This window comes from Xiphophorus couchianus, chromosome 20 (assembly GCF_001444195.1).
Source record: "Xiphophorus couchianus chromosome 20, X_couchianus-1.0, whole genome shotgun sequence".
Lineage (NCBI taxonomy): Eukaryota > Metazoa > Chordata > Actinopteri > Cyprinodontiformes > Poeciliidae > Xiphophorus > Xiphophorus couchianus.
In genome coordinates, this window is record NC_040247.1 from 16,377,123 (window position 1) to 16,397,764 (window position 20,642).

The 20,642-nt window shown below is 39.9% G+C and overlaps 3 protein-coding genes across 3 annotated transcripts; 2 read left to right on the forward strand and 1 right to left on the reverse strand.

Moving 5' to 3' along the window:
- Positions 1 to 219: 219 nt before the first annotated feature.
- On the reverse strand, positions 220 to 5,946 carry sdhb (succinate dehydrogenase complex, subunit B, iron sulfur (Ip)). The gene is made up of 8 exons (XM_028003427.1): positions 5,784 to 5,946; positions 4,839 to 4,972; positions 2,977 to 3,062; positions 2,731 to 2,867; positions 2,061 to 2,177; positions 1,875 to 1,976; positions 1,677 to 1,799; positions 220 to 732 (listed from the first exon to the last, which is right to left on the reverse strand). Exons 1-8 carry the CDS (start codon positions 5,853 to 5,855, stop codon positions 652 to 654), a joined length of 852 nt encoding a protein of 283 aa, XP_027859228.1. The 5' UTR covers positions 5,856 to 5,946; the 3' UTR covers positions 220 to 651.
- Positions 5,947 to 6,187: 241 nt separating this feature from the next.
- On the forward strand, positions 6,188 to 8,734 carry mrpl20 (mitochondrial ribosomal protein L20). The gene is made up of 4 exons (XM_028003428.1): positions 6,188 to 6,423; positions 6,595 to 6,705; positions 7,720 to 7,797; positions 7,891 to 8,734. Exons 1-4 carry the CDS (start codon positions 6,337 to 6,339, stop codon positions 8,059 to 8,061), a joined length of 447 nt encoding a protein of 148 aa, XP_027859229.1. The 5' UTR covers positions 6,188 to 6,336; the 3' UTR covers positions 8,062 to 8,734.
- A 1,592-nt stretch (positions 8,735 to 10,326) lies between these two features.
- Positions 10,327 to 19,339, forward strand: atad3 (ATPase family AAA domain containing 3). Its single transcript, XM_028004022.1, has 16 exons — positions 10,327 to 10,519; positions 13,094 to 13,170; positions 14,079 to 14,180; positions 14,267 to 14,326; positions 14,413 to 14,482; positions 14,561 to 14,726; positions 14,820 to 14,889; positions 15,656 to 15,811; positions 15,908 to 15,964; positions 16,045 to 16,170; positions 16,250 to 16,374; positions 16,467 to 16,518; positions 17,158 to 17,228; positions 17,312 to 17,479; positions 18,443 to 18,551; positions 18,633 to 19,339. Exons 1-16 carry the CDS (start codon positions 10,327 to 10,329, stop codon positions 19,038 to 19,040), a joined length of 2,010 nt encoding a protein of 669 aa, XP_027859823.1. The 3' UTR covers positions 19,041 to 19,339.
- The last annotated feature ends 1,303 nt before the right edge of the window (positions 19,340 to 20,642 follow it).

Here is a 20,642-nt window from a genome sequence, read left to right on the forward strand (position 1 = left end):
TCATTGTGACCTAACGGCTCGTTTTTCCAGAATCCAAAACGTCTGGGTGGTTTGATCTGTTTTTATAATCAGTCTCAAATGGAAGTATAAAAATGTAAATTTGGCATTGAAGAATTTGAATTAGTATGAGTTACAATATTTATTTTTTCTTCAATTAATAATGTTTGAGTATCTGAAGATAATTTCATTTGAACAGAACACAAACAAAAAACAAGTTGCTACCACTTAAAGTATTTATTTTCCATCAAAAAACAAAGAGTGCTGTAGGCAAGGAGGGAACATATGTACTGTTTGTCTTCATACAAGTGCAAAATATAGCAGGAGAAAACTAAGGAGTTTGGCTAAACATAAGAAAACGCACTGGTTTTTCCACTTAATGTGAAGCAAAGTGTTTCGAATGTACACAAACATCCACGCAGTAGAGTTGGAGATAAAATCATCTGCTAAGACTCAGACATACTCGCTCTCCAGCATTCATACTGTACTTGTGCGTTTGTGTGACACCAAGTCCTCCAGCCACACACACACATTTCTAGGACAGAAACATCATGTGGCGTTAGAGATGACTGGTGTTCAGGCCTGTCAGACCTCAGAGAGCATTTTATAATCAATAATTTATCAATCAAGTTGTAGAAAACGGGAGCAGAGGTTTCAAACGGCTGCTGCTTTCTTCTCCTTGTATGTGGCCATCATCTTCTTGATCTCAGCGATGGCTTTTCCTGGGTTCAGGCCCTGCCAACGAAAACAGAGGGAGCATCCGTCAAATATCCATGCAGGACAAGATCCACTGTTCATGAAGAACAAACAGAGATAGTGTGAAAGAAGAGAATAGTACAAAAGAAATATTGTAATATTTAATAGTTCTTTATCACAATAAAATAAATCAAAACGCAACATGACAAGACTTAGTGGTTTTATTTTCCTTCACACAATGAAATAAGGAAAGAAGTTGTAGATAAACACAAAATAAATAGATAAATAAATAATGCATAAAATGTGGTTTCTATAGAAACAATGCACCTGGATTATATCTACAAATCTAATCAGAATTTCTCCCAATTCAATGCAGATGATTTGCATTAACTCTTATTAAGAATTAATAACAACAGTAAGACCAACAACCAAAGTGACAAATGAAAACACAGATCGGCTGAAAAACTTCATTTTCTGCAATTAAAATGATTTTGTTTGTCTAATTACATTTAGACAATGTCGCAATCGCAAAGGACTGCGTGGATGCAGAATTCTGTAGGATATTATATTTCAAATATCTTTCATTCACACAATAATTAATAATACTGATTGATTATTTAACCAGTTGAATGGACTCTTAATGACTTGTGCATTTTCACTGTCAGACAGTGAAGCTCAGACTGTGGTGGGATTTATGTGTAATGGTAAAAAATGTTAGTTTAACTATAACTCGTGTAACTTTCAGCAACAGTGTTGTAATTAGATATTTTTCTATAATCAGGTTTTTCCTCGTATTAAATAGTCTCTAATTTTACTTCTTGGTTATTATTATACAATTTTCACTTGCATATTTTGTCGTAAATAGAAAAAATATTAAAATGTGACTAAATATTTTAAGCTTCACAATGTATTTTGAACATGAAACAGCCTAATAAACTGATTTAATAAATGCATGGTAGCAAAAACGCAGCCTGCCAACAGACCTTTGGGCAGGTCCTGGTGCAGTTCATGATGGTGTGGCAGCGGTAGAGGGAGAACGGATCCTGCAGCTTGGACAGACGCTCCTCTGTGAACTCGTCTCGTGAGTCGATCATCCAGCGGTACGCCTGGGACAGAACGAAACACACGACTCGTTTTTATGAGCTGCCTGAGACTACAATAAGCCAACCCGGAACACACACCTGCATGAGGACAGCCGGCCCGAGGTATTTGTCTGCGTTCCACCAGTAGCTGGGACAGCTGGTACTGCAGCAGGCGCACAGGATGCATTCATACAGGCCGTCCTACACACAGCAGACAGACAGATTCAGATCCCTGCCAGCCCTGGAAACCCTCTCTGTTTTCCTGAAGCGAAGGTGGAGCTTCACCAGCTTTTGTCTGTCCTCCACAGACTGCAGGTACTGCTCCTTCCCCTCCTTCGAGTCGTCCCTCTTCTTCAGGTACGGCTCGATGGACTTGTACTGGGCGTAGAAGTTACTCATGTCCTGCAAGCAGAACGGAAATGCTCGGCAAAACCTCAGATGATGGTGTAAAAACGTTTCTGAATAAGTCCAGTTTATGCAACTTATTTAAACCGTATTAGTAAAAACCAATCAAAATATTCGTGATTACTTGATATGATTTATCCTTTTTTCTTTTATCTCCTTCTACCAAAAACTGGATGATAAATTCTTCAGTCTGATGCTTTGGTTTCAACTAGCTATTTTTTTGAAGGGCAATTTTGTTTACAGAGACTTCATAATTTATTTTATTTGTTGCTTCTGAGATATTTTGAGATCATTTTGGATATTTCTTCCAGTTTCAGTGTTAAATGTTCATTAGAATTGAAAGTTTATTGATATTTGAGAATGTGTTCTTGCATAACCATTAGAATACTTGAAGACAGCCTAAAGACAACAATATTATCGTCTATCGCAATAACGTCTGGGACAATTTATCGTCCAGCAAAATTTGCTTCGGTGACTTGCCTACCCTGGAATAAACGGTTTACAGTTGATCATGGTGAATGGGTTTCAAAGTGCAGGACTTTTTACTCACAGGTACCAGGTCCTTGACCACATACATGTGTGGAAGTGGGTAAATCTTGGTGGGCTTGCTGAGGTTGGAGTCAATCTTGTCGAGACAGGCGAGTGTGTTTCCTCCATTTATGTTCATCGCACAGGATCCACAAATACCTGATTCACACAAAATAAATGATAAAAAAGGGTTAAAACTGATTTATGACATATTCTGAAGATAAAAACGATGCAATAAAAGGATTTTCTGAAACAACTCATGTCCTACCTTCTCTACATGAACGGCGGAAGGTCAGAGTCGAATCCATCTCATTTTTTATCTTGATGAGGGCATCAAGGACCATCGGCCCGCAACTGGGTAAAGAAATGCAAACTCAGAAAGTCAGAAGACTGGCCCGTTTTTATTGCTACTGCCTTGACAACAAAGAGATGAAAGTCAATTAAATATTATTTGTTTAAAAAGTAAAAGAGGAGGACTAAAACAAGCTGAGGATTGTGTTAATCAATAAATAAGCTGTTCAGGTGATATTCTTAGATAAAATAAATATTTTCAACAGATTAAATCAGATAAAAATGATCAAATTGAAGATCATCGAGAGTTCTGAGTTAATATTAAAATTCTGTGGGAAATTTAAAAAGGAAAATGTTTAAAACTTGCATATTAAATGCTGTAAAATGTTCTATTTGGACTGTTTAGATGAGACGGTGTTAAGGAAATATGGCTATTTTTGATTGTTTAATATAGTTAAGCTAATGCCATGTGCGTTTAAGTAGATCAACATTCCTATTTGGACAAGCTGATGCAAGGTAAACGATCAGAGATAAACATTCTCCTGGCAGGGCTGTAACTTAGTGCAGCCATAAAACACTATGCTCTTGAAAGGCTTTAAATTAGTAGGCCATAAAGAATATCTTCCCCGGCTCACAGGTCAGAGGTTGGGGGTTTCCCAGGAGCTCAGAGTTGCATCTGGAGTTGATCACAACTGAGGAATTTTGGGAACACTTAAGGTTTAATTTCTGATATACCTTTTTAATATTGGTAGCAATAGTGTGTTAGATTAAAGTATATTACCCAAGCTACAAGTACTAATCTAGTAAATCGAATGTATTTGAAAATGTACTAACTATGACAATATCGGAATCAAAAGAGAATGATTTAAATGTTATGTTTTACAGGTTGAAAAAGACTTCTATCTCATTATTGTTTGTGATAAGGCAAAGATTCAAATCTTTGGAGAAGCTGACTGCAGAGGAGCAAGATAGGTTTTGTGAAAATAACTTATAACTTTAATAACTAAAATGACTCTTGATATTTGTCATTAAAACTCAGGGGAAGGTCTAAGTTTTTTTCCAAGGTAGCTCTTGGTTGGTCAAAATAGAGGTACGCCCTATTTGCATATATTAACAAAGAGAAACGCCTTCACTAGAAAAAGGGAATGCGCAACAATAAGAATTCAGATAGCTGCCCTGTTATGCTTTTAAGCAACAGCTGTCTCCAAAGGATCCTTTGTTCTTTTAATTCTTTTGTCTCAGGTAAAGAATGTACTTCTTTGTACTCTGAAGTTTTCTTGTTAAATTCATACGGTGTTTTCTATTGAATTAAACTCTGTATCTCTGTGACGTCATTGAGCCTCGCCGTCTGTTTTTCCAGCCGTGACGGCATCCGCTCGGGACCCGGCTAACAGGAGGAAAAGAGAGCCATGCTGTTTCCAAAATTTAAGCTAACCTAATAAATTTCCTTCTTTAATAACGGGTATTACTGGAGCGGTCCAGTTCAGGCTATCTGAATACCTTAATTTTGGGGGTGGGGCTGCAGTATTCCCATCAAAACTATTTTGTTTTAAAGACTTATCAGTCTGATCATATTTGCATCTATAAATAATCATGTATATCTCCTCGTTAGTACAGTGGTGAGTATCCCCGCCTGTCACGCGGGAGACCGGGGTTTGATTCCCTGACGGGGAGTGAAGTTTGTTTCAGGTCCCTCTTGAAAATGAGATCTAGATCTCAACGGGGTTTACCTGATTAAATAAAGGAATAAAAAAAACAAAAACAAATGTAGCCCTCTCCCCCCATACAGTGTAAACTACTAGGTTTCCTTAGATCAGAGGAAAACGTAGACAGCCTTACAGGTTGAGGTCGATCTCATACGTCTGCATGCGGGGTTTGTCTCCAGGTGTGTCTGGATCCCACCTGTACACCTGGAACTTCTTTATTCTGGGCTGAACAGCTGCAGCTGCAGCTGTCTGGGCGTACCGCACTGCCTGGACACAAGCACACAAAGAGGAATTGTTTTATAACATGTTTTCCTTCCTGGACAAATCCATGAAGGAGCTACTATTAGTTATATGTACTCTCTCTGTCATCCCAGAGAGCATGACTCAGCTTATATGCGTTAGATTGTTTTCTCTTCCCAACAACAACTAGATGTTCCTTCCCACTGTCGCCACATGCTTTCTGCAAAGTCAACTTTCCACCACTTCGCCTTTATAAACTGAATTTTAATGGATGATTCGACTAGGAGTGAAATAGTAATTGTAACTGAATTTGAGTCTAAATGATTGTACTGTATTATATTGATTTGATTACATTTTCAAGATATGGTTTGGAGTTGTGTTTTAAAATGGATTGAACTGACATTTGTTCTATATTATTACGTTTTAACGCTATATAAACTAATCAAAATTGCAACCTGAATATGAAAAATTGTATGGTTTATTGTGACGAAGCTTTATTACCCAAAAGCTAACAGGCTAAACATGCGGGAAAAAGTGTCCGTCTTATTTCTTAACACTCTTTGAGATGTCGTGGTTTCACGTTACTAGTTAGATCGTCATGATCTGATTTATAAAACACACTCATGCTGCAACATTTCGATTTAAAGGAATTTAAAGATCTCAAAATGATGCAGCTAACAACCAAACCGAACGGTGTGTAAACTAGAAACCAAAAAATAGACGGAGCCTTAGCAGTTATAAAAGCGGTGGTGCTTTCAGCTCAAAATTAGCTAAACAAACTGATGGCTTCCGACAATGATGACTGAAAGTATGTTTCCTCCACCGGTTGACAGCTTACCAGCAGTCCGGCAGGAGGGCGGAAAGCCAAAACACTGCAGCGGCTCAAGGACGCAAAGGTAGCAACATACATTTTTACGGATCCAAGTTTCTCTTCTCCCCTCTGACCTCCACCGGCTGTTAGCAGCTTCCACTGCGGCTGCGCCAGAAGCCGTTGCAGGGGCGCTGGTTTTGTTGGCCGTTGTGTCCCGATTTCAGTTCAGCCTTGTCGCTTGGTTCACAAGAACCTCTTTAATTCTTATTTATTTAACATCATCTTTGTTAGATTCTTTTTTTTTTAGTTTTCATTCCGTACTGCGTACCATTTTAAAATAAATGTATCATTATTGGAACACTTTAATATGAAATCTTCACTGACTCTTCTTCCTCTGCTTTAGCCGACAGGAAAACAAACGTACCTCTTCCAGAGTGATCCTGTCGTAGTGCTGCGTCTGACAACTGAACTCGCATAACGCAGTCGGTGCCCAGGTGGTGCGAAGTTAAGGTCATTTCAGACAGTTGCTTCGTTTCCTAACAAAAGAGGACGAACTGGACCGAGCTGACGGGAGAGTATAATGGTATTTTTAACGTTATCTTGCTGGATCCGCAACCGTGGACCCGACAGGTTCTGGAAAGTACAGGAACTGCTTAAACATGCGCGGGTGAGGCTCAGTCTATTTCCTGGAGCGATGATCCTACAGTTCATAAAACCTCCTAAAATCTCCAGTTCTTTCATTAATTACGTATAAAAACATGCAGATTTATTGTCCGTTAACTGTTCTTATGGTTCATTGTGCTTGAGATAAATGCCTTTCTCGCTGTTCGTCCACCAGCACTTCAGAGGGAGGAAGAACCGCTGCTACAAACTGGCCTTGCTGGCCGTCAGGAGGGCTTTCGTCTACGCCACCAAAGGTCGAAAGCTTAAGAAGCGCAACATGAGGACGGTGAGACCCTAACATTACCCTCTGTTTAAAAAACTTAACATCGGTATACTGGCTTATATGCAACCCAAGGTCAAATCTGAAATTTAAAGCTGCCATGCAAAGTTTTTTTATGAAATCAATTGGCTGTAGATGTAGTTTGTCACACACAACACTACATATTTTGTTTATCTTTCTATGTTTTTGTAAAATGTTTCTTAATTGAGTTAAAATTACCTTCCCAAAGCTGACCTCAGTGTTCAAATTCTTTTGGTGACATCACAAAAGGCAAAATGCAACCAATCAGAGTACAGTATACTCATTTGTTTTCAGTTTTTCTCCTGGGATGAACATATTTCTTTCTGACATATCCAGCAATAATTTTATACATTATAAAAAATAATATAGTGTTGTGAATGCAGTCCTTTAAGATGATTTCAAATTATCAAATATATTTCTTGCAGACTTGCTGCCTCAGCTTACCTTCCACCTCCAGACAGATTTGTAACAAGCCTTGTAATGCACCTACACTGTAGTCTGTACCCTCACTGTCATTCTAGTCAACACTGGAAGAAACAAACGACGCCAAAAACGTCATTGCTTCATAGTCAGAAATGAGAAGGTTTTCTGAAGTAGAATGAGTTCATGCAGCATCCAGAGTCTCTGCAGCAGCAAAACTCAACCATCTGAGGTGATACAAGCAGAATATGACTGCTAGATGGATAAATAAACCCAAATAAGGATATTAACAGAAAGCAGATACATAAAGTTGATTTCCTCACAACTCAAATGATTCAGATTCTACGTTTAAATCTGTCAAAAGTTGCTCGTCATCTGCTGTAATTGGTATTAATGGCAGTTTATCAGCTCGAGTTTTGCACTTGTGATTCCATCAACTTTAAATATACAACAAATCAGAAAGTTTATTTTTTTTCTTTAAGTGGTGTTGTAATCTTCCTAGCTCTAAATCCCCATGAATGTATTGCTTTGTGCAGATACTATATCAATGTATTCCCTTTTGTTGCTTTCTATTGTCAGCTGTGGATCACACGCATTGCAGCAGCAACACGAGAGCATAACATGAAGTATCCTATCCTCGTGCACAACCTCAACAAGGTTTGTTGAATCGTGTGACCATCCAGCTCCGACCACTGTGGTGTTCCTGCTTCCAGCTCTTCATGCTTCTTTCCTCCTTCTTCCTCCGTACAGTGCAGCGTTCAGCTTAACCGTCGTGTAATCAGCGACATTGCCATCACGGAGCCTCGGACCTTCCTGTCGCTGGCGAAGCTGGCTCGAGCTCGGCAGCAGGAAGGTTTCCAAGCAGCGCTTGGAGACGGCAAAGAGCCTCCAGGTGTCCTCTCCAGAGTTATGCTGCAGTAAAAAGACTCACTACAGTCATGGATTCAAGGAGCTGTGTTGTTCAGAGACATCAACTTTACTTTTGTCGTTTCATCAGTATATTTTACATGTAAAATATCTTAAAAATCGTATTTCCTCCTGTGCTGCTTCATCAGAAAGATAAAGGCAGACTTGTGTGTGTCAGTCAGATGTCACTCTTGTTGATAATCTTCCTTGGATTCCTGAAGAACTCTGATGTTTGTCACTGGATGAAGTAAAAAGTTTGTTCTTGAAGTAAAGTTAACCTGGAAGTCTTTCAGTGCTGGGGTCCCAACAACATGGAGATGTTTGCTTAAAAAAACTTTACAACAATGCAACAAAAGAGTGTCCAAAACACATCTTTAATGGAGAATATGTTCACTCATGCAAGACTGGGTTTGAATTTGCAGCCTGCAACTTCTGATTTGATTCTACTTTTTGTTTCAGTGTATATATTATTTCTTGTGGTGAGAATGTAAAGATGTTTTTTTCATTAAACATTTTTATATGTAATGAGATTAAGCTGCTTATTTTAAATTAAGACTGGCTTGTAATAATGTTTTGTGGATGTTGCCCTGCGTCAGACTGACAGCCATCATTTGTCCATCATCAGTGACTTCTGGAGTCGTCTGTGCTGCGGTCTGAAATGTAATTTGTAGTTAAAAATGTGTGGAAATCTCAGCTTCCAGCTCCTTTATTCATCTATTTTGCAGATATCTCCTGACCCAATCTCATCTTATCCTGGCAAACGTCTGTCACACCAGCCCTCCACGTATAATCAAAATTATTAAAATTCATTGACATAGTGAAACTACAGACTACTTTAATTATTTAGAAAGCCAAAAATAAACAATTACTGGAAAACAAAAAAAACAACGTTTAAGGCAAATTTATAAGTTATAAATTTGCCTTAAACTACAAGAAAAAACTACAAGAAGTTGTAGTTCTTGTTAGAACTACAAGAAAAGATCTTTGTGTGTCAGTAAGTGGAGTCAAACTGTGGAATAGTCTGAATATTGAATTTAGTGTAAGAATATTGATAATTTTAAGCTTGAATATGTAAAACAAAAGTTTTGACATTACCACGTAAACCAGGGGTGTCAAACTCCAGTCCTCAGGGGCCGCTGTCCTGCAACTTTTAGATGTGCCTCTGCTGCACCACACCTGAATAGAATAATTAGGTCATTAGCAAGGCTCTGGAGAACTGATCTACACAAGGAGGAGGTAATTAAGCCATTTCATTAAAGTGTTTTGTACCTGTGGCACATCTAAAAACTGCAGGACAGTGGCCCTTGAGGACTGGAGTTTGACACCTGTGACGTAAACTAAAGGTGGGGAGATCGATCTAAAATAAAGTATCTCTAATTGATACTTTAGTTCCAAATCCTCCCTTAAATAATGTATTTTGTATTGTGGTTTCACAACTTTACCAAAAGTAAGATTTTTCTTTGATTTGCTCTCAAGTTATATATTTTTTGTACTTTATTAGAAAACAGTACACACCAAGTTATTTTTTCAATTGTTTCTGTAGTATTTTGTAGACACCTATAAATTTTACCTAAACTCGCATATTAAATCCTAGGCTTCAACAGAATAATATATACATATATTAAAAAAACTCCTGAAGATCAGAGGTTTGATGATAAATAAAACCTGTATTTGTACCTGTGATACTGGCACTGTATTTACTTGGTATTTGATTTATTCAAAATTCAAATTCAAAAATATTTTATTGATCCCAAAGGGAAATTAAATAACTCATTTTAATTCAAATTCTTCAAACGTATTGTTATTTATTAGTTATTGTTAGTTATTTATACAATAATATGCAGGATTGCACACGTCTAGTGGATTGAACAGTAAATAAATTTAATAAATTAATATGTGCACACAAATCCGACCCGGTGAATTTTTTTCTTTGGAGTTTTGTATTTAAATGTGTGTCTATCTCAGCGACAACTGACTTTCCAAGCATAGAACAGCCTGACGCAATCAGAAGAAAGCGTAATGTCCCTCGGCGGGTGCCGTACATGCTGTGGGTAGGACCTTAGCGGATGACCTCCACGTCCACCTCTACTACAGCCAATTAAAACATAGAATACTCCCAGAGAGCCAATCGCCGCTACCGTTCTTCATCTGAACCTCCGCTACGCACTGCACATGCGCAGTATATCTCAGCGTGTCACGCTTGTGGAGGAGGTGCGGTGACAGACCTGTAATCCTTCCTCGGAACCGGCAGAAACGGTGCTTTAATTCCCTCTCGGTACCATGTCGTGGCTGTTCGGACTGAACAGGGGCCAGCCCGAACCTCCTCCCGGTCTGCCGACCCAGCCTCCGCCGCCTCCTCCGCCGGCTGGAGGCTCCGGCGGCGGTGGAGATAAACCCAAGGACAAATGGAGCAACTTCGATCCCACCGGGCTGGAGCGGGCTGCCCAGGCGGCCAAGGAGCTCGACAAGTCCCGTAAGTATTCCGAGAGGTTCGGGGTGGGTCAGCACAGAGCGGTGTGGATTTATTACATCTATAATAAAGCGAATAAGTTAAAAAAAATATGCTCATGTGCATCCTGATCCATTCTGCAGTTCAACCCAAGTGATGCAACGGTCTGGATCAGAACAACATGTCTTTGTTGTTTGTTTTTAATTTATTTGAATTATTTTCAGGTAACTTTGTTCTGTGTAACAATTTTAATTTGTGCTTCAGATCTGAAGACGAGATCCTGATATCTATGGGGCTTTAACCTGGTTACATCAAGGGAAATGAATTAAATTATGAATAAAGATTAACCTGTTCTTAGTTTAATTAGTGAATTTAGCCATTAATTAACAAAAATAAGCTTAAACTACATCCACGTGTATTCAGTGAGAGTGAAAAGGTCACAGCCTTGCAGTGGAGGTTCCTGCAGATGTACCTTGAAATAATGTATTAAAACTCGTTGCACTGCACCTTTATTCCATCACTTTACCCCAAAACATCTACATACTTTATATAACAGACCATAAAATTATCTATAATTGTAAGGTGAAAGAATATAATAAGAAAGCTGAAAAGACCGGAGGGTGTGCTCCAATTATAGAGGGGTCACACTCTTAAGCCTCCCTGGCAAGGTCTATTCAGGGGTCCTGGAGAGGAGGGTCCGTCGGATAGTCGAACCTCGGATTCAGGAAGAGCAGTGTGGTTTTCGTCCTGGTCGTGGAACACTGGACCAGCTCTACACCCTCGGCAGGGTCCTGGAGGGTGCATGGGAGTTCGCCCAACCAGTCTACATGTGTTTTGTGGACTTGGAGAAGGCGTTCGACCGTGTCCCTCGGGGAGCCCTGTGGGGGGTTCTCCGGGAGTATGGGGTACCGGGCCCTTTGATATGGGCTGTCAGGTCCCTGTATGACCGGTGTCAGAGTCTGGTCCGCATTGCCGGCAGTAAGTCGGGCTCGTTTCCGGTGAGAGTTGGACTCCGCCAGGGCTGCCCTTTGTCACCGATTCTGTTCATCACTTTCATGGACAGAATTTCTAGGCGCAGCCAAGGTGTTGAGGGGATCCGATTTGGTGGCCTTAGGATCTCATCTCTACTTTTTGCGGATGATGTGGTCCTTTTGGCTTCATCAGATCGTGATCTGCAGCTCTCGCTGGAGCGGTTCGCAGCCGAGTGTGAAGCGGCCGGGATGGGGATCAGTGCCTCCAAATCCAAGGCCATGGTCTTGAGCCGGAAAAGGGTAGAGTGCCTTCTCCGGGTCAGGGAGGGTGTCCTGCCCCAAGTGGAGGAGTTTAAGTATCTCGGGATCTTGTTCACGAATGGGAGAAGAAGGGAGCGGGAGGTCGACAGGCGGATTGGCGCAGCGTCTGCTGTCAAGCGGGCGCTGTACCGGTCCGTCGTGGTGAAGAGAGAGCTGAGCCAAAAAGCGAAGCTCTCGATTTACCGGTCGATCTACGTTCCCACCCTCATCTATGGTCATGAGCTTTGGGTCATGACCGAAAGAACGAGATCGCGGATACAAGCGGCCGAAATGGGTTTTCTCCGTAGGGTGGCTGGGCTCTCCCTTAGAGATAGGGTGAGAAGCTCAGTCATCCGGGAGGGACTCGGAGTAGAGCCGCTGCTCCTTCACATCGAGAGGAGCCAGTTGAGGTGGCTTGGGCATCTGGTCAGGATGCCTCCTGGACGCCTCCCTGGTGAGGTGTTCCGGGCACGTCCCACCGGGAGGAGGCCCCGGGGAAGACCCAGGACACGCTGGAGAGACTATGTCTCTCGGCTGGCCTGGGAACGCCTCGGGATTCCCCCGGAGGAGCTGGAAGAAGTGGCTGGGGAGAGGGAAGTCTGGGCCTCCCTTCTGAAGCTGCTACCCCCACGACCCGACCTCGGATAAGCGGAAGAAGATGGATGGATGGATGGATGGATGGAAAAGTGTGGCATGCTTTTATACTCCAATCATAAATAAAAGCAAATGTGATTAGAGCACTCAAAGTTTTACTCAAGTAAGAGTAGCACTACTTCAGCTTATTTTTACTCAAGGCGAAAGTTTTCATTCAAGAAATTTCTCAAGTAAGAGAGAAGAAATATTGAATTTTTCATTATTTTCTAGGTGTGAATGAAGAAAATGAACTGGTATGAAGTAAACATTAGTGATTCCAGGCATGTATTTTTAGTGTTACATTCTCTTTTTTAAGTGCAAATACGCAGAAAGCCGCCTTCAGTCCTACATGAAGCCATCAGTAAATCTGCTTTTCAGGTGTTCCAGAGGTAAAGGTTTTATTTTCATAGATTTTTATACTTGGATATAAAACATGCTTGAATTATTTTGGGTCCTGGTATATTTCAATACCACATTTTGAAAATATTAAAATCACACCAGAGTGATAACTTCATTAAACTGGTTTATTTCCCCTCCAGTTATATATTTGCAATGAATTTCTGTGCACTAGTTTGCTTTACAGTTGATCTGTTAAGCTACGATAATTAGCGATAGCACTGTGCAGATAATATTTGTGTTCATAATTAGACGTCCTGTGAATTTAGAGCAACTCTTTGCTGTTTTCCTCTGCCAGGTCATGCCAAAGAAGCCCTGGATTTGGCTCGGATGCAGGAGCAGAGCACTCAGCTGGAGCACCAGAGTAAAATGAAGGTACAAAGACGCGTCGGCTTTTAAGAGCAATAAGATACAACAAAGACATTTCTAACAATTCTGTGTGCAGATTTCCTTTGCTTTTTGATTTATTGTCACATTCAAAAGTTTCAGATCATCAAAAATTTTTTAATATTAGATAAAAAATAACCAAAGTAAAATAGAAGAGTTGTTTTAAAACAACATTTTCATTTATTAAGAAGAAAAGCTATCCAAACCAACTTGATCCTGTGTGATACCTAATAAACACCATCAAATATTTGTAAAAAAGGCTGTTTTGTATGGCAGCCTTTCTTTTTATTAGGAGCAGTACATTACTGCCGAAAAAGGACATTTGTGAGTTCCAAAAGTGGAAAATGTCCTTGAAAAATGTACATTAATTTTTAGAAATTTTCTAGACAAAATAATTTGAGTTTGAAAAGTCAAAAATTATCCATAAAATATTCATAAATTTTGACATCAAACTCAGACATTTTCTAGAAAAAATTTAGAAAATTTCCAAAGGTCAAACATTTTTGATTTTCTGATACTTTTTCCTTTTTTTCTCTCAAAAGTACAATAATAATTCAGTCTTTCTAAGGCCTGAATTATTAAGATAAATAGCATGTATAAAAAATCTGTCAAGGAAGGTGTGAAAAATTACTGTCTTTATATAGACACATTTATCATGAAATTATGAACACAAAGTGTAAAAATGCTCTGTAATTTAAGATCTAAATGCATAAATACCCTGAAAGCCCTCTAGGTGTGTTTTTGTTATTGTTTGAATGGACTTTGCAAATCATTTTTGTAGCATTACTAGGTGTCTTACGGTAACCTTTTTATAATGAAAACAACATAGAAAAGCTAAATTATTTACTTTTAATGTGTGCTTATGAAGATTTTCTTTGGATTTTGTCTTTTAACAGGAGTATGAAGCAGCAGTCGAGCAGCTCAAAGGTGACCAGATACGCATCCAGGCAGAGGAGAGGAGGAAGACTCTGAATGAAGAGACGAAGCAGCATCAGGCGGTGAGAACAGTGTATTTTTGTCGCCTCGCTGCAATCAGGAGGTTGAAGACGTCTGGCTACCCTTTTGTTTTCTACCTTTTGAACAGCGAGCTCAGTACCAGGATAAGCTGGCCAGGCAGCGATACGAGGAGCAGCTGAGGCAACAGGTGAGGCCCTCATGCGCGAGCTCAGATGAAAACACTTTGGAGCGAGACGCCAAAACATCTGACCGATCAAATTTCCCACCTTACAGCAAATCCTGAATGAGGAAAACCTTCGCAAACAGGAGGAATCCGTGCAGAAACAGGAAGCCATGAGGAAAGGTAGGATCCTCACTGCGCCGATCTTTTAAAACCTGCCGAGCTCAGATTGATCGGGTCGCTATGCCGCCGTTTCTGTAGCGACAATCGAGCACGAGATGGAGTTGAGACACAAGAACGAGCTCATGCGCATAGAGGCGGAGGCGAAAGCCCGAGCGCGCGTGGAGAGGGAAAACGCAGATATAATCCGAGAGCAGATCCGACTGAAGGCGGCCGAGCACCGGCAGACCGTCCTGGAGTCCATAAAGTGAGTTTCAGTCAGAAAGTGTTTGTTGTGCTCAGGATCAGACAGGCGGACCTTGTCCAGGTGTTCTGACTGCTGGTGTGTGTTTACATTTAGGACTGCTGGTGCCGTGTTTGGAGAAGGATTCAGGGCCTTTGTGTCTGACTGGGACAAAGTTACTGCCACGGTGAGTGATAAGAAAAATATTCAACCAAAATGAAAACAGCTGAAATATTCTAACTAAACCCAAGTTTCAGTTAAATACATTTAACACAATAAAAGTATTTCAGTTTCATATTTCAACTATCGATAAATAAAATATCTGATGGAATATTAAATATGTACATTATTTATTGAGCTCTGATCCAAAACAGCACTTTAGCTACTTAACCTCTCACAGCTAAACGTTGGTGGAATCCGCTAACCAGCTCTTTGGTTACCTAGCAACTCACTCACTCTTTGGTTGCTGAGCAACAACTTGTTGAGTAACTTTCCCAGTGGGGGTTTAATGTTTTACTACTTTGCCTCATAATAGCTTAAAAAAATAAATGGCATGGAATGAAAACTGTGGATAAAACAGAAAACAAACTTTACTTGCAGTAAAATGTCTCTTATCTCGTAATTTTAAGACGTCCTTCTGGTAAAATTGCATCTTTATTCTGCTAATTTTATGACTGTATTCTTGTAAATTAAACAAAAATCCTCATAGTCAGACCTTTGTACGTCAAAATCACAAAGGGGGATGATTGAAATAATAGCCACTTTTTGAAAATATTTTCTGTCATTTTTAACTTCTTTTCTTATTAAAGAAAGTAGAAAAAATAGATTAAAATCGGATCTGATATTAATAAGACATATTTTTATTTTTAAGCCATCTCACCCAGCCCAAGTTGCTGGGTTTTTTTCTCATTTACCTATGTTTTCCTGAGTAACCTCTCCCTTTCCTCCACTAGGTGGCAGGCCTGACCCTGTTAGCTGTAGGAGTGTATTCAGCCCGAAATGCAACAGCAGTAGCAGGACGCTACATTGAGGCCAGGCTTGGAAAACCGTCTCTGGTGCGTGAGACGTCCCGGTTCACCGTGGGAGAGGCCATCAAGCATCCAGTCAAGGTGATGAAATAAACACAGCATCATTTATCTTAACTCTGTGAATCACATCTCATCAGGCTGTTTAAAAGCAAATCCTGAATCTGTTTATGTGTTCAGACAGCAAAGCGCCTGAAAAGCAAACCTCAGGACGCGCTTGAGGGAGTTGTGCTCAATGTAAGTGTATTTCATGAGTAAATGCTGCTGATTTAAAATGTTAAAAGCTTTTGTAACGGTTGCATCTTTCCCTCCGCCAGCCTACCTTGGAGGAACGAGTGCGTGACATTGCCATCGCAACGAGAAACACGAGGCAGAACAACGGCCTCTACAGGAACATCCTCATGTACGGCCCTCCTGGCACAGGAAAAACCCTGTTCGCCAAGGTACGGCTGGCACCTGAGAGTGGAAAACGTCGACCTCAAACATGTGTAGTTAAGATCAGCTGTTGTGTGTGTTGAGTAGAAGCTGGCAATGCATTCTGGGATGGACTACGCTATAATGACCGGTGGTGATGTAGCACCCATGGGTCGGGTCGGTGTGACCGCTATGCATAAAGTTTTCGACTGGGCCAACACAAGCAGACGGGGGTACGCTGCTAAAGAAATACAGATTATTACAATATATTCAGGCGTTTAATTTCCCAGAGAATAAAATATTCCAACACTTGTTTCTTTGACAGGCTGCTGCTTTTTGTGGATGAAGCTGATGCATTCCTTCGCAAAAGAGCCACTGTAAGTTTTTCCCCCCGTTTTGTAATTTTACAACAAACAATGCTGGCTTGTCAATTGGGATTTTCTTTAGTATTCTGATGATTAATCTCACAAGAAAAATGCCACATTCTGTAGATTTTATTTAACCACTTAACCTTTTAATACAGTAATATAAATACATCAAAAATCCATGGCAGACCTTTCAGGTTTTCATTCATAGCAAAAGTTAATTATTATTAAAACTGGACAAAATGGCAGAAAAATATATCACGATGTAAGCGTTTCATGTCGGTCGATGATCGATAATTATTTATTTGTTTTTCGTTCTAAATATCTGAAATATGACCAGTCTAGTGGTGTGACCATTCCTGTTTTATCCAGTTTTCACTTCACGCCGTTGTTTTTTTATTTTTAAGCAGTTAAGAGGCAAAACCTCAAATCTGATCCAGCCCTACATTATAGTTTCATAGTTGTGTATTTACGTAAAGTCCCTTGAAAATAAATTGAGGTTTGGGTGAATGTGAGCAAGTTACAGGGGTGGTGAATACATTTGCAAGACATTTCATATCACAACTTAAACGTTGGAAGATTCCTGTGGTTAGTAGGAGGCTGTAATGTAGAGAAGTTACAATTAATCACCTTTTACTCTCGTCTCTGTAGGAAAAGATCAGTGAAGACCTCAGGGCCACTTTGAATGCGTTCCTGTATCGCACTGGAGAGCAGAGCAACAAGTAAAAATGTGTTTCTCACAGGTTTTGGCCTTCTCCCAAAATGCTACCAACATGATTAAAGTTTAATTTCTCCCGTACTGTAGGTTCATGTTGGTGTTGGCCAGTAACCAACCCGAGCAATTCGACTGGGCCATCAATGACCGAATAGATGAGATAGTGAATTTTGCTCTGCCGGGTCTGGAGGAAAGGGAGCGACTGGTGCGGTTATACTTTGACAAATACGTACTGGAGCCGGCCACTGGAGGGCGACAGTAAGTACCATCATTAAACAGTGCAATTTAGTGGTAATTAGTGAGATAGAAGCGACTTACGATTAATAGACGATCAATGATTTATTAGATTAAAACTAGTTCCAGAAGATTCACAAGTAACATCGGCTTCAACCTTCTTTTAGTGTTGTAGTTTGGCCGCCATCCAGCAGAGGGCGCCGCTGGTTCCCATTAGGTGAAGCAAGTTACAAAAACAAAGATGGCGGCAGTGTCTCAGAAATTAAAAGAGGAACTGTCCAAACAGATTCTGTTGTGGGATGCAAATGCCACTTTATGCGGTTATGTTTTGAAGATGAAACACCCCTAAAACGCTCCTAAAGTTATTACCTTTATATCGCTCATTCAGCTGAGCTGCGTCGTCTACTGGAGGTCTGGATGTGCTACGAATATGATGACGCAGAAAAAAATGTCACATGACTGGGAGAAAACATGACGCTAAGCACTGTTGATATTTTTTTTTAGGGCTTTTGTGAGTTAATGCACTTTATGTTGATGTGGAAAAATGAATAGTTTAATAGAAATAGTTGTTCCCGCAACGATGTTTAACAAGTTAAACTTTTTTTCAAGAGCAACTACAGATGGTGCCTCTGTATGAACATCTCTGTTCACATTTTAATCTCATCTTTTATTTTTCTATCGAGCAACATAAGATGTTTCTGTTTTGTTATATATTACAAATAGAAGTTTAACAATGTGAGAACTATCATTTTCAGTTTATTAAGTCAGTATATAATACAACTGACACATTTATTTATTTTAAATTAGCATATTAGGAAAAAAGTAGCCCTTTATGTTATGGAAAGACAGTGGGACCTCTTGATAAAACAGAAAATGGCTGCTTATTAATTAAACGTTAGTCGATTGATAAGTTCAGTCAACCTTAGATGAGCTAATTAATCGATAACTTGCGTCCCTAATCAGTGCATGCTTTGTGTTTCTGTGAAGGAGGCTGAAGCTCGCCCAGTTTGATTACGGCAAAAAGTGTTCAGAGATCGCCAAGAGGACAGAGGGCATGTCAGGAAGAGAGATCTCCAAGCTGGGTGTGGCCTGGCAGGTACGCTTCTCTCAACCATTTTGGATCATTTTTCTTTAAAGTTCAACATCTTAAGAATATAATTATTTCTTTCCTCTCCAGGCTGCAGCATACTCCTCCGAAGACGGCGTCTTGACAGAAGCCATGATCGACGCTCGGGTGGACGACGCCATCAAGCAGCACCATCAGAAGATGGACTGGCTCCGTGCCGAGGAGGAGGCAGCGAAGAGCCTCACTCCTCCGCCTGCTGGGGCCGGAGCTGCTGTAGGGAAAATGGGTTTCACTCTCCCTCTGAAGGAGACGCCTCACGCTCAGGAGGTCATTGCTCCAGTCTTTGAAATAAACACACAACCAGAATCAGCAGAGTCCAAACGTGGGAACTCAGTCATACAAGCAGAAGCAGAGTCTAAAAAAACAAAGGATGGTTTAACCGAACCTGACAGAGAAGACAAACCAGGAAAACAGGAGAAGACCGGCTCCTCTCCTCCGAAAGATGGAACCCCAGTTTGAGTTGTAACAGGGCTGTCTGGATTAGAAAGATTAGCGTTCTGCCCTTTTAACTAACTGGTCTGAGACTTCATGTGAAAGATGGCCGAACTGAGACAAGATTAGTTTACAGTTGGGAGAGATAATTAAGTCTTCGTAACACAACTGATGCCTGAATCTTTAATTTTCATATGAAATGTACACAATGTAAACAAGTAGTTTATGTAGAAACAAAACCATGTGTTTGTCATTGTACTATTATGAATGTTGTCCAAAGTCATGTTTCTCTGTAAGAATGATTAAAACCTTTTTCTAACAAGAAACGGTTCTGTTTTCATGTGCAAATAATATTTTTGAGCCACTGCAACTAAATGGTAAATATAGACCCAGAGGACCCTTACATCACATGAAATCATTCATCCATTCACAGACTGATAGTGATGAACTACATACACTAAGAATCAGCTCTGTGGAGGATGAACTCCTGTGAAGTATACAATGATTAGCTGGATATCTAATGGTAATCAGTTTAATGTCAAGCTGGACAATATGGCTGACAACTGTATCACAATATAAGAGTTTCACATAAGTTAATATTGATAATTGTGGGGGTTTTTTTATTTCTGAAATACTGTCAAACTGGTGACTGTTTTAGCTGCAGTTTTTATTCCACACCATTATTTTTATTATTATTGTTATTATTATTATTATTAAGCAGAAACGAGTTTCGGTGGTGAAACTGCTGCTGGGCCAGTTACTCAACAAGTTGTTGCTAGGTAACCAGAGAGCGCGTGAGTGTTAGTTGTTGCTACTCGCCTAGCTTAGCTAGCCTTGAGACGTTGATCGGCTAAAGCCTTTCCTCTGCCTACATCCCCCAGAATGCTGTGCGGTTCTGGATCGCAGTTCATTAAAGTTATTGAAGATTGCCCTACGCCACGCAGTATTTTGCATTTTGAAATTGGATTGTGGAATTAGAACCAGTTTTCTTTTATTAATTATTATTATTATTATTATTATTATTATTATTATTTACGTCATAGTATCCATCAAGGTTGAGTGTTGGGACCAAACTCGTTTATTTTAAGCGTCAATAATAAACGCAAAGTGTCCCGGATGTTCAAATTGGTACTTTTTGTTGACTTTTTCTGCTCTGGTTAGGATTTGTGTAGAATGAGTAAACTGAATATATAGCTTTATTTCCAAACAAACTTATTAAATTTAAATAAAAGTAAAATTTCATTTGTACACTGATAAATACACAAACGATTCAAATAAGTGGTTATTGAAAGTCTCAATGAAAACAGGTTTCTTGGGAGTAATCACAGATAATAAAGCTATAGCTGAATGAAGATCTAGTGTAAAGTGCTTCGAGTGACTGATATACTATATACGTATTTACTCCATTTATATTTATTCGGTGGATAAAAACTAAAAGATCCCATGGAATATGCAACTGTGTTGATTAACAGAGTAAGGAGGTGGAGTAGATGTTGTCATCTGCTGGCTTTCCTTAGAAAACGTTTTAATTAATTTGAATAAAATAACAGAACTTATAGATAACTAGGATCAATTGGAATGCATGTGTGATTGAATTAAAATAATTTTTTTGTAAAGTGCCTCTAAGCA

What these genes read in the sequence shown, in the direction of transcription:
- sdhb (XM_028003427.1), bottom strand. Translation starts at nt 5,855, where the DNA reads ATGTATGTTGCTACCTTTGCGTCCTTGAGCCGCTGCAGTGTTTTGGCT. An exon ending in GCCCTCCTGCCGGACTGCTG is followed by an intron (nt 4,973 to 5,783) that starts GTAAGCTGTCAA and finishes GCTTGTGTCCAG; the next exon opens with GCAGTGCGGTACGCCCAGAC. An exon ending in GCACCAGGACCTGCCCAAAG is followed by an intron (nt 733 to 1,676) that starts GTCTGTTGGCAG and finishes TTTCGTTGGCAG; the next exon opens with GGCCTGAACCCAGGAAAAGC.
- atad3 (XM_028004022.1), top strand. Translation starts at nt 10,327, where the DNA reads ATGTCGTGGCTGTTCGGACTGAACAGGGGCCAGCCCGAACCTCCTCCC. An exon ending in ACAGGAAGCCATGAGGAAAG is followed by an intron (nt 14,483 to 14,560) that starts GTAGGATCCTCA and finishes CCGTTTCTGTAG; the next exon opens with CGACAATCGAGCACGAGATG. An exon ending in ACTGGAGAGCAGAGCAACAA is followed by an intron (nt 17,229 to 17,311) that starts GTAAAAATGTGT and finishes CCCGTACTGTAG; the next exon opens with GTTCATGTTGGTGTTGGCCA.
- mrpl20 (XM_028003428.1), top strand. Translation starts at nt 6,337, where the DNA reads ATGGTATTTTTAACGTTATCTTGCTGGATCCGCAACCGTGGACCCGAC. An exon ending in AACTGCTTAAACATGCGCGG is followed by an intron (nt 6,424 to 6,594) that starts GTGAGGCTCAGT and finishes TTCGTCCACCAG; the next exon opens with CACTTCAGAGGGAGGAAGAA. An exon ending in TCGTGCACAACCTCAACAAG is followed by an intron (nt 7,798 to 7,890) that starts GTTTGTTGAATC and finishes TCCTCCGTACAG; the next exon opens with TGCAGCGTTCAGCTTAACCG.